The 12,396-nt window shown below is 48.2% G+C and overlaps 1 protein-coding gene across 7 annotated transcripts in view; it reads left to right on the top strand.

Annotated features, from left to right (window-relative positions):
- The window catches only part of LOC110537156 (PDZ and LIM domain protein 5), a 111,354-nt gene that overhangs the window by 79,914 nt on the left and 19,044 nt on the right, over positions 1 to 12,396 (top strand). For 2 of the 7 annotated variants that reach the window (XM_036937165.1, XM_036937164.1), the window contains exons 4-5: positions 9,304 to 9,337; positions 10,172 to 10,248. In XM_036937165.1, the coding sequence (XP_036793060.1) occupies positions 9,304 to 9,337; positions 10,172 to 10,248 (111 nt within the window). Of the gene's footprint in view, positions 1 to 9,303; positions 9,338 to 9,712; positions 10,249 to 12,396 lie in introns of all 7 variants that reach the window. The other 5 variants (XM_036937162.1, XM_036937161.1, XM_036937167.1 and 2 more) reach the window with 3 other exon arrangements.

The following is a 12,396-nucleotide window of genomic DNA, read 5'->3' as shown; positions in this document are numbered from 1 at the left end:
GTGCAGTTGTAGTACTTTTGAGGATCCGAGGGCCCATGCCAAATCTTTTCAGACTCCTGAGGTCGAAGAGGCGTGTTCGTGCCCTCTTCACGACTGTGTTGGTGTATTTGGACCATGATAGATCCTTAGTGATATGGATACCGAGGAATTTGAAGCTCTCGACCGGCTCCACTTTAGCCTCATTGATGTGAATGGGGGCGTGCTTGGCCCTCCGTTTCCTGTAGTCCACGATCAGCTCCTTTGTCTTGCTGACGTTGACCACACTGCCAGGTCTCTGACCTCCAAATAGGCCGTCTCATCGTTGTCGGTGCTCAGGCCTACCAACGTTGTGTCGTCAGCAACCTTAATGATGGTGTCGGAGTCGTGCGTGACAATGCAGTCGTGGGTGAACAGAGAGTACAGGCAGAGAGTACAGGAGGGGACTAAGCACGCACCCCTGAGGGGCCCAGTGGTGAGGGTCAGTGGCTGATGTGTTGTTGCCTACCCTCACCACCTGGGGGCGTCCCATCAGGAAGGTCAGGATCCAGTTGTGATGTTAGGCAGTTTGTGTCCTTAAAATGTCATAATGTCATTCTCATCTGTATATCTAGCTAAGTGCGGTACACACAGTTGTAGTGTGTGTGTGTGTGTGTGTGAGAGGTCACATTGTGTCCTGGTGCTGAGAGAGCTGGGCCTTGTGTTAGCAGTCTCTCCATCACTCAGTCAGAAACCATGTGCCAGACTGTTGCTCTTGGCTCAGACAGACAGAAAGACTGACAAGGGGTGAATGCGTCTACTTTGCCCTCAGGCTCGTTCTTCCAATCTCCTTATCCTGCAGGAGTGTGTGTGTGTTCCAGTTTCCTACCAGCCTATTCATTCACAGACCTCGTTGTCTTCCAATCTCCTTATCCTGCAGGAGTGTGTGTGTGTTCCAGTTTCCTACCAGCCTATTCATTCACAGACCTCGTTGTCTTCCAATCTCCTTATCCTGCAGGAGTGTGTGTGTTTTCCAGTTTCCTACCAGCCTATTCATTCACAGACCTCGTTGTCTTCCAATCTCCTTATCCTGCAGGAGTGTGTGTGTGTTCCAGTTTCCTACCAGCCTATTCATTCACAGACCTCGTTGTCTTCCAATCTCCTTATCCTGCAGGAGTGTGTGTGTGTTCCAGTTTCCTACCAGCCTATTCATTCACAGACTTCGTTGTCTTCCAATCTTCTTATCCTGCAGGAGTGTGTGTGTGTTCCAGTTTCCTACCAGCCTATTCATTCACAGACCTCATTGTCTTCCTATCTCTTTCTCAGCCTGTGAATACATTGAGAGGTGGATTCCTGGACTAAATTGTGTTTATGCGAGTGGAACAGGGATGCAGGCAGGCTGAATGAGGCTCTCTATGTGAGCAGGGAGAGGACAACTAAGGGTCTTCTCTTTCTGATTACAACCATGCTCCTCTCAGCAGGGGGAAGTCATCCTTACTGACTAATGACCGGATAGACCTTTATTGTAGTTATGTGCTATATCAGCAGACAAAATTGGATCACACACCTTGAATTTAACAGGAATTTTTTTTGTGATTTGAATGGTCGTTTTTCTCAGTGACCGATTGACTTTTGAAGCCTCAGTGACGTGACTTTTAAAGGATAGCCCTCAAGGATTTGATTCAGAAAAACACAGTTTCATATTTTCTGTGAATGTCTAGACTTCTCTGGAAAAGATCCCAATAAATCAGAAATGCATGGCTCCTTGAGTCATAACATATGTCAATGTGACTTGATGGATTACATGCAGTGCCTTCAGAAAGTATTCAAAACCCTTGACTTTTTCCACATTTTGTTACGTTACAGCCTTAAATTGATTAAATACACATTTTTCCTCATCAATCTACTCACAATACTGCATAATAACAAAGCGAAAACAGGTTTTTGACATTTTTGCAAAAGTATAAAAATAAAATACTTTCTAAAAGTACCTTCTTTACAGAAGTATTCAGACCCTTTGTTATGAGACTCAAAATTGAGCTCAGGTGCATCCTGTTTCCATTGATCGTCCTTGAGATGTTTCTACAACTTGATTGGAGTCCACCTGTTGTAAATTAAATTGATTGAACATGATTTGGAAAGGCACACACCGGTCTATACAAGGTCCCACAGTCGACCTCATGTCAGAGCAAAATCCAAGCCATGAGGTCGAAGGAATTGTCCGTAGAGCTCGGAGACAGGATTGTTTTCAGGCACAGATCAGGGGAAGGGTACCAAACAATGTCTGCAGCATTGAAGGTCACCAAGAACACAGTGGCCTCCATCATTCTCAAATGGAAAAGGTTTGGAACCACCAAGACTCTTCGTAGAGCTGGCCGCCCGGAAAAACTGAGCAATCGGGGGAGAAGGGTCTTGGTCAGGGAGGTGACCAAGAACCCGATGGTCACTCTAACAGAGCTCCAGAGTTCCTTTGTGGAGATGGGAGAACCTTCCAGAAGGACAACCATCTCTGCAGCACTCCACCAATAAGGTATTTATGGTAGAGTGGCCAGACGGAAGCCACTCCTCAGTAAAAGGCACATGACAGCCCGCTTGGAGTTTGCCAAAAGGCACCTAAAGACTCTCAGACTATGAGAAACAAGATTCCCTGGTCTAATGAAATCAAGATTGGAATCTTTGGCCTGAATGCCAAGCGTCAAGTCTAGAGGAAACCTGGCACAATCCCTATGGTGAAGCATAGTGTTGGCAGCATTATGCTGTGAGGATGTTTTTCAGCGGCAGGGACTGGGAGACTAGTCAGTATCGAGGGACAGATGAACAGAGCAAAGTACAGAGAGATCCTTGATGAAAACCTGCTCCAGAGTGCTCAGGACCTCAGAATGGGGCGAAGGTTCACCTTCCAACAGGACAATGACCCTAAGCACACAGCCAAGACAACGCAAGAGTGGCTTCGGGACATGTCTCTGAATGTCCTTGAGTGGCCCAGCCAGAGCCTGGACTTGAACCCGATCCAACATCTCTGGAGAGACCTGAAAGTAGGTGTGCAGCAACGCTCCCCATCCAACCTGACAGAGCTGAGGATCTGCAGAGAAGAATGGGAGAAATCCCCAAATACAGGTGTGCCAAGCTTGTAGTCATACCCAAGAAGACTCGAGGCTATAATCACTGCCAAAGGTGCTTCAACAAAGTACTGAGTAAAGGGTCTGAATACTTATGTAAATGTGATATTTCAGAATTACATTTTTTATAAATTAGCACATATTTCTAAAAACCTGGTTTTGCTTTTTTAATATTGATGATGATTTTTTTGATGTACATTTTTTAATAAGGCTGTAACGTAACAAAATGTGGAAAAAGTCAAGGGGTCTGAATATACACTGTATATCATCAATCTGTGACGTTTGATCACATCTACTGAGGTTACTTACAGGATATGTGTATAATGAATTAATTCAGGTCCTGGACAACAGCAGGCTTACTCATTCAGAATCCTCAGAGCCTGTCTTTCAGGCCTACCCCCAGACCATACCACACTGCCATGCTACTCAGTTTCGTCAGAGCCTGTCTTTCAGGCCTACCCCCAGACCATACCACACTGCCATGCTACTCAGTTTCCTCAGAGCCTGTCTTTCAGGCCTACCCCCAGACCATACCACACTGCCATGCTACTCAGTTTCGTCAGAGCCTGTCTTTCAGGCCTACCCCCAGACCATACCACACTGCCATGCTACTCAGTTTCCTCAGAGCCTGTCTTTCAGGCCTACCCCCAGACCATACCACACTGCCATGCTACTCAGTTTCCTCAGAGCCTGTCTTTCAGGCCTACCCCCAGACCATACCACACTGCCATGCTACTCAGTTTCCTCAGAGCCTGTCTTTCAGGCCTACCCCCAGACCATACCACACTGCCATGCTACTCAGTTTCCTCAGAGCCTGTCTTTCAGGCCTACCCTCAGACCATACCACACTGCCATGCTACTCAGTTTCCTCAGAGCCTGTCTTTCAGGCCTACCCTCAGACCATACCACACTGCCATGCTACTCAGTTTCCTCAGAGCCTGTCTTTCAGGCCTACCCCCAGACCATACCACACTGCCATGCTACTCAGTTTCCTCAGAGCCTGTCTTTCAGGCCTACCCCCAGACCATACCACACTGCCATGCTACTCAGTTTCCTCAGAGCCTGTCTTTCAGGCCTACCCTCAGACCATACCACACTGCCATGCTACTCAGTTTCCTCAGAGCCTGTCTTTCAGGCCTACCCCCAGACCATACCACACTGCCATGCTACTCAGTTTCCTCAGAGCCTGTCTTTCAGGCCTACCCTCAGACCATACCACACTGCCATGCTACTCAGTTTCCCCCCATTCTTCCAGATGTAGCTATCCACCACCACCACACACACACACACACACACACACACACACACACACACACACACACACACACACACACACACACACACACACACACACACACACACACACACACACACACAGCTTAGTTTTCGTGACATTTCAGGACATTTTGAAGTGTAAAAGTCACCCTAACCATAACCCCCAAAACCCTTATTTCCCCCCCTACATTTGGGTGAATTGTTAGGACATTGGGGTCCTTAAATGTAGGAAAACAAGTACACAAACACACACACACACGGTCTGTCTGAAAAGCACAGCCCAGCAGGTGATCAGGCTACAGAGGGCAGAGGGCTAAACAGATGTTCACAATACCACCCTGGCCTGTGTTTGTTCTGTCAGCTCTGGGAACAGAGACACAGAGAACGGAGACTGGGGGTTCCACCCTGGCCTGTGTTTGTTCTGTCAGCTCTGGGAACAGAGACACAGAGAATGGAGGTTGGGGGTTCCACCTGGCCTGTGTTTGTTCTGTCAGCTCTGGGAACAGAGACACAGAGAACGGAGGTTGGGGGTTCCACCCTGGAGCCTATCTAAGGCTTACCGATGGCGGATACACAGTGTTATGGACTATATTTTGTTTGTAATGGCACAGACTGTTTGATCCATAAGCCCATCCCTATCCTGTAATGTTTGCCTGGGCCTTTGTAAGTGTGATGCTTTCCTCACGTGCACATATGTACATGGGAAAATATGCTCATATGTACATGGGAAAATATGCTCATATGTACATGGGAAAATATGCTCATATGTACATGGGAAAATATTTAGCCACCAGTGTGGGTATAGTATTTTTCAAAATAAGAATTGCATACATATGTGGCAGGGTGGGGCTGGATACTCCCCCAGTGAGCATGCTCTTAGTTGGAAGGCTTCAACTCAGTGAGGAACAGGACTGTGAGACTGTCCTAAACCCTTCCTAATATGGAAGAATGTGACAGACAGAATGCCAGAGAACATGGGGCATGTTCTGGAAGAGACCATTCTGTTCTGCTGAGTCACTTTGGCTTAATGAGAAAGAAGGAACACATTGTCTGGCTGTCCAAAGCTGTCAAAGGCTGTCAAAGGCTGTCAGAGGCTGTCAGATGCTGTCAGGGGCTATCAGAGGCTGTCAGAGGCTGAGAACACAGTTGTTTATGATGCCAGATGAGAGGCTGGGACTCAGACTTAATGGACATTAATGAGAAAACATGAACCTGAGTCTAGACTGACTGTGTCCAGCAGACTAAGGGTTTGAAGGGCCCATGCCATGGATGAAGGACAAGAAACAGCTGGAGGAGAGAAAGAGGGATTGAGGAGGGAGGGAGAAAGAGAGGGGGGAGAGAGGAAGGAGAAAGAGAGGGAGGGAGAGAGGGAGGGAGAGAGGGAGGGAGAGAGGAAGGAGAAAGAGAGGGAGGGAGAGAGGAAGGAGAAAGAGAGGGAGGGAGAGAGAGAAGAAGGAGAAAGAGAGGGGGTGAGAGAGGAATGAGAAAGAGAGGGAGGGAGAGAGGAAGGAGAAAGAGGGAGGGAGAGAGAGAAGAAGGAGAAAGAGAGGGAGGGAGAGAGGAAGGAGAAAGAGGGGGAGGGAGAGAGGAAGGAGAAAGAGAGGGAGGGAGAGAGGGCGAGAGAGAGTGCTGACATTTCTTGGAATTAACCAAATCAAAGTATTTGTCACGTGCGCTGAATACAACAGGTGAAATGCTTACTTACAGGCTCTAACCAATAGTGCAAAAAAAAGGTATTAGGTGAACAATAGGTGGGTAAAGAAATAAAACAACAGTAAAAAGACAGGCTATATACAGTAGCGAGGCTATAAAAGTAGCGAGGCTACATACAGACACCGGTTAGTCAGGCTGATTGAGGTAGTATGTACATGTAGATATGTTTAAAGTGGCTATGCATATATGATGAACAGAGAGTAGCTGTAGCGTAAAAGAGAGGTTGGCGGGTGGTGGTTGCAGATAGTCTGGGTAGTCATTTGATTACCTGTTCAGGAGTCTTATGGCTTGGGGGTAAAAACTGTTGAGAAGCCTTTTTGTCCTAGACTTGGCACCCCGGTGCCGCTCTGACTTCATCCCTATAGGCTGTCTCGTTGTTGTCGGTGATCAGGGCTACCACCGTTGTGTCATCTGCAAAGTTAATGATGGTGTTGGACTCATGCCTGGCCGTAAAGTCGTGGGTGAACAGGGAGTACAGGAGGGGACTGAGCACGCACCCCTGGGGAGCTCCAGTGTTGAGGATCAGTGTGGCAGATGTGTTGCTACCTATCCTCACCACCTGGGGGCGGCCCGTCAGGAAGTCCAGGATCCAGTTGCAGAGGGAGGGGTTTAGTTCCAGGGTCCTTAGCTTAGTGATGAGCTTTGAGGGCACTATGGTGTTAAACCCTGAGCTGTAGTCAATGAATAGCATTCTCACATCTCACATTATCTTTTGCATAATTGATATGCATGTTGTTCTCCTTCATTAGGCTACATGCTCTCTGCTCCTCAGAGAGACAATATATGGAAGGAAAATACAGATAGTCCTTGTGGATAGAGAGAGCAGATCGTTTTTGGTTCACTTCCTGGTAGCCACTGTAAGTCCCATCCCCTAAACAGTGTGTTTGTTTGCAGCAGTATGAACAACAGGACCACCTTTCTTTTCCTACGGAGAAAAAATTCCTGCAGCTGGTTTGATCATGAGTATAAATCTGAGGTCTTCTACACTGTTTGGGCCTGTAGCCCTGTCCACAGAGATGGAGTCTCACAGAGAGGAGAGATAGTGTCTTGGACTGCTGAGTGGATGGGTGGATGATTGACTGAAAATAAGGATCCTTAGTAAATCTAGCAGGCGTTAGGGAAACAAAACAGAGTAATATAGCATAATATGTTTTCCCACATGTCTCTACCTCCATGCTGCTCTATGCCTGGCTGACTCTGTGGAATTGAACTATGGGCCAAATACAGACAGGCGTTGTAGTGGAGCCAGTAGCAGCAGTCTTTGATAGTGTGTCTAATCTCAATATTCACTCTATTTACAGGTTTTACTCTTGAGTTTTCCTTTACTCATCTCACCTGTTTTCTCTCCCTCCATCCCCCCTCCCCCTCCACTCTCTCTTGTTCTATCTCCTGCTCCCTCTCTGTCTTCCTCTCCCATCCCTCTACGATGTTCCTCCATAAGGAGAGAGTTACTGTCCATAAGGAGAGGGTTACTGTCCATAAGGAGAGAGTTACTGTCCATAAGGAGAGGGTTACTGTCCATAAGGAGAGAGTTACTGTCCATAAGGAGAGAGTTACTGTCCATAAGGAGAGTGTTACTGTCCATAAGGAGAGAGTTACTGTCCATAAGGAGAGTGTTACTGTCCATAAGGAGATAGTTACTGTCCATAAGGAGAGTGTTACTGTCCATAAGGAGAGTGTTACTGTCCATAAGGAGATAGTTACTGTCCATAAGGAGAGAGTTACTGTCCATAAGGAGAGAGTTACTGTCCATAAGGAGAGAGTTACTGTCCATAAGGAGAGAGTTACTGTCCATAAGGAGAGAGTTACTGTCCATAAGGAGAGAGTTACTGTCCATAAGGAGAGAGTTACTGTCCATAAGGAGAGTGTTACTGTCCATAAGGAGAGTGTTACTGTCCACAAGGAGAGAGTTACTGTCCATAAGGAGAGAGTTACTGTCCATAAGGAGAGAGTTACTGTCCATAAGGAGAGAGTTACTATCCATAAGGAGAGAGTTACTGTCCATAAGGAGAGTGTTACTGTCCATAAGGAGAGTGTTACTGTCCATAAGGAGAGTGTTACTGTCCATAAGGAGAGAGTTACTGTCCATAAGGAGAGAGTTACTGTCTATAAGGAGAGAGTTACTGTCCATAAGGAGAGAGTTACTGTCCATAAGGAGAGAGTTACTGTCCATAAGGAGAGAGTTACTGTCCATAAGGAGAGAGTTACTGTCCATAAGGAGAGAGTTACTGTCCATAAGGAGAGAGTTACTGTCCATAAGGAGAGAGTTACTGTCCATAATGAGAGTGTTACTGTCCATAAGGAGAGAGTTACTGTCCATAAGGAGAGTGTTACTGTCCATAAGGAGATAGTTACTGTCCATAAGGAGAGAGTTACTGTCCATAAGGAGAGAGTTACTGTCCATAAGGAGAGGGTTACTGTCCATAAGGAGAGTGTTACTGTCCATAAGGAGAGAGTTACTGTCCATAATGAGAGAGTTACTGTCCATAAGGAGAGAGTTACTGTCCATAAGGAGAGAGTTACTGTCCATAAGGAGAGAGTTACTGTCCATAATGAGAGTGTTACTGTCCATAAGGAGAGAGTTACTGTCCATAAGGAGAGAGTTACTGTCCATAAGGAGAGAGTTACTGTCCATAAGGAGAGAGTTACTGTCCATAAGGAGAGAGTTACTGTCCATAATGAGAGTGTTACTGTCCATAAGGAGAGAGTTACTGTCCATAAGGAGAGTGTTACTGTCCATAAGGAGATAGTTACTGTCCATAAGGAGAGAGTTACTGTCCATAAGGAGAGAGTTACTGTCCATAAGGAGAGGGTTACTGTCCATAAGGAGAGTGTTACTGTCCATAAGGAGAGAGTTACTGTCCATAATGAGAGAGTTACTGTCCATAAGGAGAGAGTTACTGTCCATAAGGAGAGAGTTACTGTCCATAAGGAGAGAGTTACTGTCCATAAGGAGATAGTTACTGTCCATAAGGAGAGAGTTACTGTCCATAAGGAGAGTGTTACTGTCCATAAGGAGAGAGTTACTGTTCAGTCAAGCCTGACAAATGGTGTCTTCATCCATCTGTCCCAGTATTACCTGCATGTACCAGGGAGACTATACAGTAGCCAGTGTTTACATAGATACACACATCTTAATGGATGGGCCATATACCGTGATGGTGTGCTGCTCCTTTACTTCTTTACCTTGTTCCTACAGAGGAAAATAAGTTTCCTCATGATGTGTTTTCTGTCTTCACAGAGCTTCCAGTGTTCCCAAGGCTGATACACCAAAGGTAAGTACACTCCAGTGAATGAATCACATATAAACAGGATGAATGGATTCTGATAATGATTATTCCTTTTTAATGGGTATATTACCAGTTACCAGGATCATTTGTTTGAGCATGCTCATTGTGACCTTCTGAGACAATGTTATAGCACGTTGTGATTGGCTGTTATGGGCATTATGCAACACTAGGGAATAATATGCTGCTGACAGCTCTGAGGCACATACCATACTGCTGGGGAGCATTTCCCTGTAGGAGTTTTCTGTAGGAGGGTGCTGTGTGGTTTGCTGAGTGAGTTTTCTGTATGAGTTTGCTGTATGAGTTTGCTGTGTGGTTTGCAGTGTGTGAGTGTCGTGCATGTGTGTCCTCACCTCCCTATAGGACGAGCCACTGGAGATCATTAAGCCTGTGCCAATCACCCATCCAGCTCCGCCCTTCACCAGCCCCTCCCCCCAACCCGGTGCTGCCTACAACAAGACGGCCCGCCCCTTTGGCGGGGGCAGCAATGTGGGTGCAGTCACTTCCTCCCTGACCGCCCCAAAGGTGGCCTCCATCCCCTCTGCATCGTCTGCTTTCACCCCTGCCGCCCCCTCCTCCCAGCAGCCCCAGCCTCCCTTCCCACTAGCTAGCCGCTCCCGCTCCCCAGCCCCACCTAGCTCGGCCCCACCCCCCAGACCCGGCTCTGGCCGTTCCCCCTTCACCACCCCCTCCTCCACTCCCTCCTCTTCTTCCTCATCCTCCCCGGCCAGAGTGACAGCCCCCTCCTCCAATCCCGGTGCTCCACAGTCCTCTTGCTATAACACGCCAATAAACCTGTACTCCAATGCCAATGCCTGTGAGGTGGCCATAGGACAAAGGCGGGGCCTGTTGGAAGCCCAGGGTGTGGTGGTCGACCAGATCAAAGAACAGTTTAATGGGTGAGTGGCACTAACCCCAAACCCTCCTCTTCTTTTACTTTCTTTATCTAACCAAACCCCTCATATTCTCCTTTTGCTTCCTTTCACTTTCCAAAAAGATCAACTGTGGGTAGGTAGGTGGTTTGAAGTTATTACCATGGACCATTTGACTTTTTAGCTCAAAAGACCAACATGGCTATGTTAGGTATTTTTTTTATTTTTATTTTACCTTTATTTAACCAGGCAAGTCAGTTAAGAACAAATTCTTATTTTCAATGACGGCCTAGGAACAGTGGGTTAACTGCCTGTTCAGGGGCAGAACGACAGATTTGTACCTTGTCAGCTCGGGGGTTTGAACTCGCAACCTTCCGGTTACTAGTCCAACGCTCTAACCACTGACTACCTGGACTGGTGTGGTGCAGCAGGAAGGCTGTAATGTTTCTGTCTCACATCCCATAAATCCTGTGTGTTGTGGTCAGGTTTACAGAGAGATGTAGTTCACTTCGCTGCCTGTCTGGATGATGTTTGAGGCCACAAGTAGCTGTTAACCAACCATGTAATAACAACACACTACCTGAGAGAGGACATACTGTGTTGTAAATTTTCCATCAGTTTCTCCTACATAGTCTACTTAGCTGTTTGTAGAGCAACTAGGATGATGCTGATACCCCAACTCTGTAAACAGCCACAATGAGTGCAGCAGCACATCTTGTCCCAGTATGTTGAAGGGGACTGGAAACAGAAAAAAAGGCAGTAGCAACCCAACCCAGCCTAACCCAACCCAGCCTAACCCAACCCAGCCTAACCCAACCCAGCCTAACCCAACCCAGCCTAACCCAACCCAGCCTAAACCAACCCAGCCTAACCCAGCCTAACCCAACCCAGCCTAACCCAGCCTAACCCAACCCAGCCTAACCCAACCCAGCCTAACCCAGCCTAACCCAACCCAGCCCTACCCAGCCTAACCCAGCCTAACCCAACCCAGCCTAACCCAGCCTAACCCAACCCAACCCAGCCTAACCCAACCCAGCCCAGCCCAGCCTAACCCAGCCCATCCTAACCCAACCCAGCCTATCCCAGCCCAGCCTAACCCAGCCCAGCCTAACCCAGCCCATCCTAACCCAACCCAACCCAGACCAACCCAACCCAGCCTAACCCAACCCAGCCTAACCCAACCCAGCCCAGCCCAACCCAGCCCAGCCTAACCAAACCCAACCTAACCCAGCCTAACCCAACCCAGCCCAGCCTAACCCAGCCCATCCTAACCCAACCCAGCCTATCCCAGCCCAGCCTAACCCAACCCAACCCAGCCTAACCCAACCCAGCTTAACCCAGCCTAACCCAGCCCAGCCTAACCCAGCCCATCCTAACCCAGCCCATCCTAACCCAGCCCATCCTAACCCAGCCCAGCCCATCCTAACCCAACCCAGCCCCGCCTAACCCAGCCCAGCCTAACCCAGCCCAGCCCAGCCCATCCTAACCCAGCCCAACCCATCCTAACCCAACCCAGCCCAGCCCAGCCTAAACCTACCCAGCGCATCCTAACCAAACCCAGCATAACCCAACCCAGCCCAGTTTAGCCCAGCCCAGCATATCCCAACCCAGCCCATCCTAACCCAACCCAGCCCAGCCTAAACCAACCCAGCCCAGCATAGACCAACCCAGCCCAGCCCAGCATAGCCCAACCCAACCCAGCCCATCCTAACCCAACCCAGCCCAGCCTAACCCATCCCAACCCAGCATAGACCAACCAAGCCCAGCGTAGTCCAACCCAGCCTAGTTCAAACCAGCCTAGCCCAACCCAGCCTAGGCCAACCCAGCTTAGTCCAAACCAGCCTAGCCCAACCCAGCCTAGTCCAACCCAGCCTAGCCCAAACCAGCCTAGCTCAACCCAGCCTAACCCAGCTTAACCCAGCCCAACCCAGCCTAGCCCACCCTGCCTGCCTTTAATTGATAATAGGGTTTATAGCTTTGCCAAACACCCAGTAGTCTGGCTCTGATCCAGTCTGACGTTTTGTTGTTGTGTCGACTTAGACGCTTGTTTTCTAATTATCCCAGCGTACTGGCAGCTCTGGGCTGGAGCAGCTCTTTATTAGGGTGGTTCTCAGGCCAGAGGATAGGAAGTACACTATGTGCTAGTAACATGTGTTTTAGACTAGTCTACCAATG

This window comes from Oncorhynchus mykiss, chromosome 12, assembly GCF_013265735.2.
Source record: "Oncorhynchus mykiss isolate Arlee chromosome 12, USDA_OmykA_1.1, whole genome shotgun sequence".
Classification (NCBI taxonomy): domain Eukaryota; kingdom Metazoa; phylum Chordata; class Actinopteri; order Salmoniformes; family Salmonidae; genus Oncorhynchus; species Oncorhynchus mykiss.
The sequence above is the reverse complement of the archived record's forward strand: the minus strand, read 5'-3'. Positions and strand labels throughout refer to the sequence as shown.